We start from the raw sequence: 1658 nt of genomic DNA on the forward strand, positions 1-1658 counted from the left end.
GGTCTTTTTTTGGGATTTTTGGGGTGACTTCTGTATGTTTTGGGGTGATTTTTCTGTGTTTTTGGCACGTTTTCCGTGTGGTTCAACTCCATTTTTTGGGGGATTTTTGAGGCCCTGGGGGGGGTCTCTGCCCCACCCCCATCCCTGACCCCGCCCCCCCCTCAGGTGGGCCTTCACCCTCATCATCATCTCGTCGTACACGGCCAACCTGGCGGCGTTCCTCACCGTGCAGCGCATGGAGGTGCCGGTGGAGTCGGCCGACGACCTCGCCGACCAGACCAACATCGAGTACGGCACCATCCACGCCGGCTCCACCATGACCTTCTTCCAGGTCAGGGGCGGCCATCGATGGATCCGCCGGTCAGCCCGATCGATCGATCGATCGATCGACCCCCATGGGTCGAGCAATCGAGGCGATCCGTCCGGTCATTTAACCCAATTGAAGGATTAATCAACCCAACCGACCCAACCAACCCAACCGACCCAACCAACCCAACCAACCCAACCGACCCAAGTGACCAATGAATCAATCAACCTGATTGATCAATCGACCCCATGGGTCGAGCAATCGAGGCGATCCGTCCGGTCATTTAACCCAATTGAAGGGTTAATCGACCCAACCGACCCAACCAACCCAACCAACCCAACCAACCCAACCAACCCAACCAACCCAACCAACCCAACCAACCCAACCAACCCAACCAACCCAACCAACCCAACCAACCCAACCAACCCAACCAACCCAACCAACCCAACCAACCCAACCAACCCAACCAACCCAACCAACCCAACCAACCCAACTGACCCAACCAACCCAACCAACCCGACCAACCCAACTGACCAATGAATCAATCAGCCCGATCGATCGATCGATCGATCGACCCCATGGGTTGAGCAATCGAGGCGAGCGGGGCCGGGCCGGGGGGGGCGGGGCCGGGGTGGGATTCCCGCCCTCCCCCGGAAAAGCAGGTGGGACCTCCCCCCCGGTGTCGTGTCCCTCGTCCCCTCCTCTGGCAGGGTCGCCGTTCCGCGATGAGATCACGTTGGCCATCCTGCAGCTGCAGGAGAACAACCGGCTGGAGATCCTCAAGAGGAAGTGGTGGGAAGGGGGGCACTGCCCCAAGGAGGAGGATCACCGCGCCAAAGGTGGGCGTGGCTTGGGTTGGCCCGGGTTGGCCCCCATTGGCTCGGGTCCAGTTTGGGTTGGCCAAGGTTGGGTTTGTCTGGCTTGGGTTGGGTTGGGTTGACCAAGTTGTGTTGAGTTGGGTTGAATTGGGTTGTGTTGACCAATTTAACTTGGATTGAGTTGAGTTGTGTTGACCAAGTTGGGTTGAGTTGGGTTGAGTTGTGTTGACTTTAGTCAACCATGTGAAGTTGGGTCAAGTTGGGTTGAGTTGACCAATTTAAGTTGTGTTGGGTTGTGTTGAGTTGTGTTGACTTGAGTTGACCATGTGATGTGAAGCTGAGTTGGGGTGAGTTGGGTTGAGTTGTGTTGACCAAGTTGGGATGGGTTGAGTTGGGTTGAGTTGACTAAGCGAAGCTGAGTTAGGTTGTGTTGGCTTGAGTTGTGTTGAATTGGGTTGAGTTTTGCTGACTTGAGTTGACTTGAGTTGACCAAGCCAAGCTGAGTTGGGTTGAGTTGGGTTGAGTTGTGTTGA

General features: G+C 55.9%; 1 protein-coding gene across 1 annotated transcript in view; it reads left to right on the plus strand.

Moving 5' to 3' along the window:
• Positions 1 to 165: 165 nt before the first annotated feature.
• The window catches only part of LOC121331630 (glutamate receptor ionotropic, kainate 5-like), a gene marked incomplete at both ends in the record, with an annotated part of 3356 nt that continues 1863 nt past the window's right edge, over positions 166 to 1658 (plus strand). The window contains 2 exons of the mRNA XM_041396232.1: positions 166 to 360; positions 857 to 1146. Of these exons, the coding sequence (XP_041252166.1) occupies positions 166 to 360; positions 857 to 1146 (485 nt within the window). The remainder of the gene's footprint in view (positions 361 to 856; positions 1147 to 1658) is intronic.

The sequence above is a fragment of the Onychostruthus taczanowskii genome, unplaced genomic scaffold (genome assembly GCF_017590055.1).
Source record: "Onychostruthus taczanowskii isolate IOZ18803 unplaced genomic scaffold, ASM1759005v1 scaffold1262, whole genome shotgun sequence".
Taxonomy (NCBI): Eukaryota; Metazoa; Chordata; class Aves; order Passeriformes; family Passeridae; genus Onychostruthus; species Onychostruthus taczanowskii.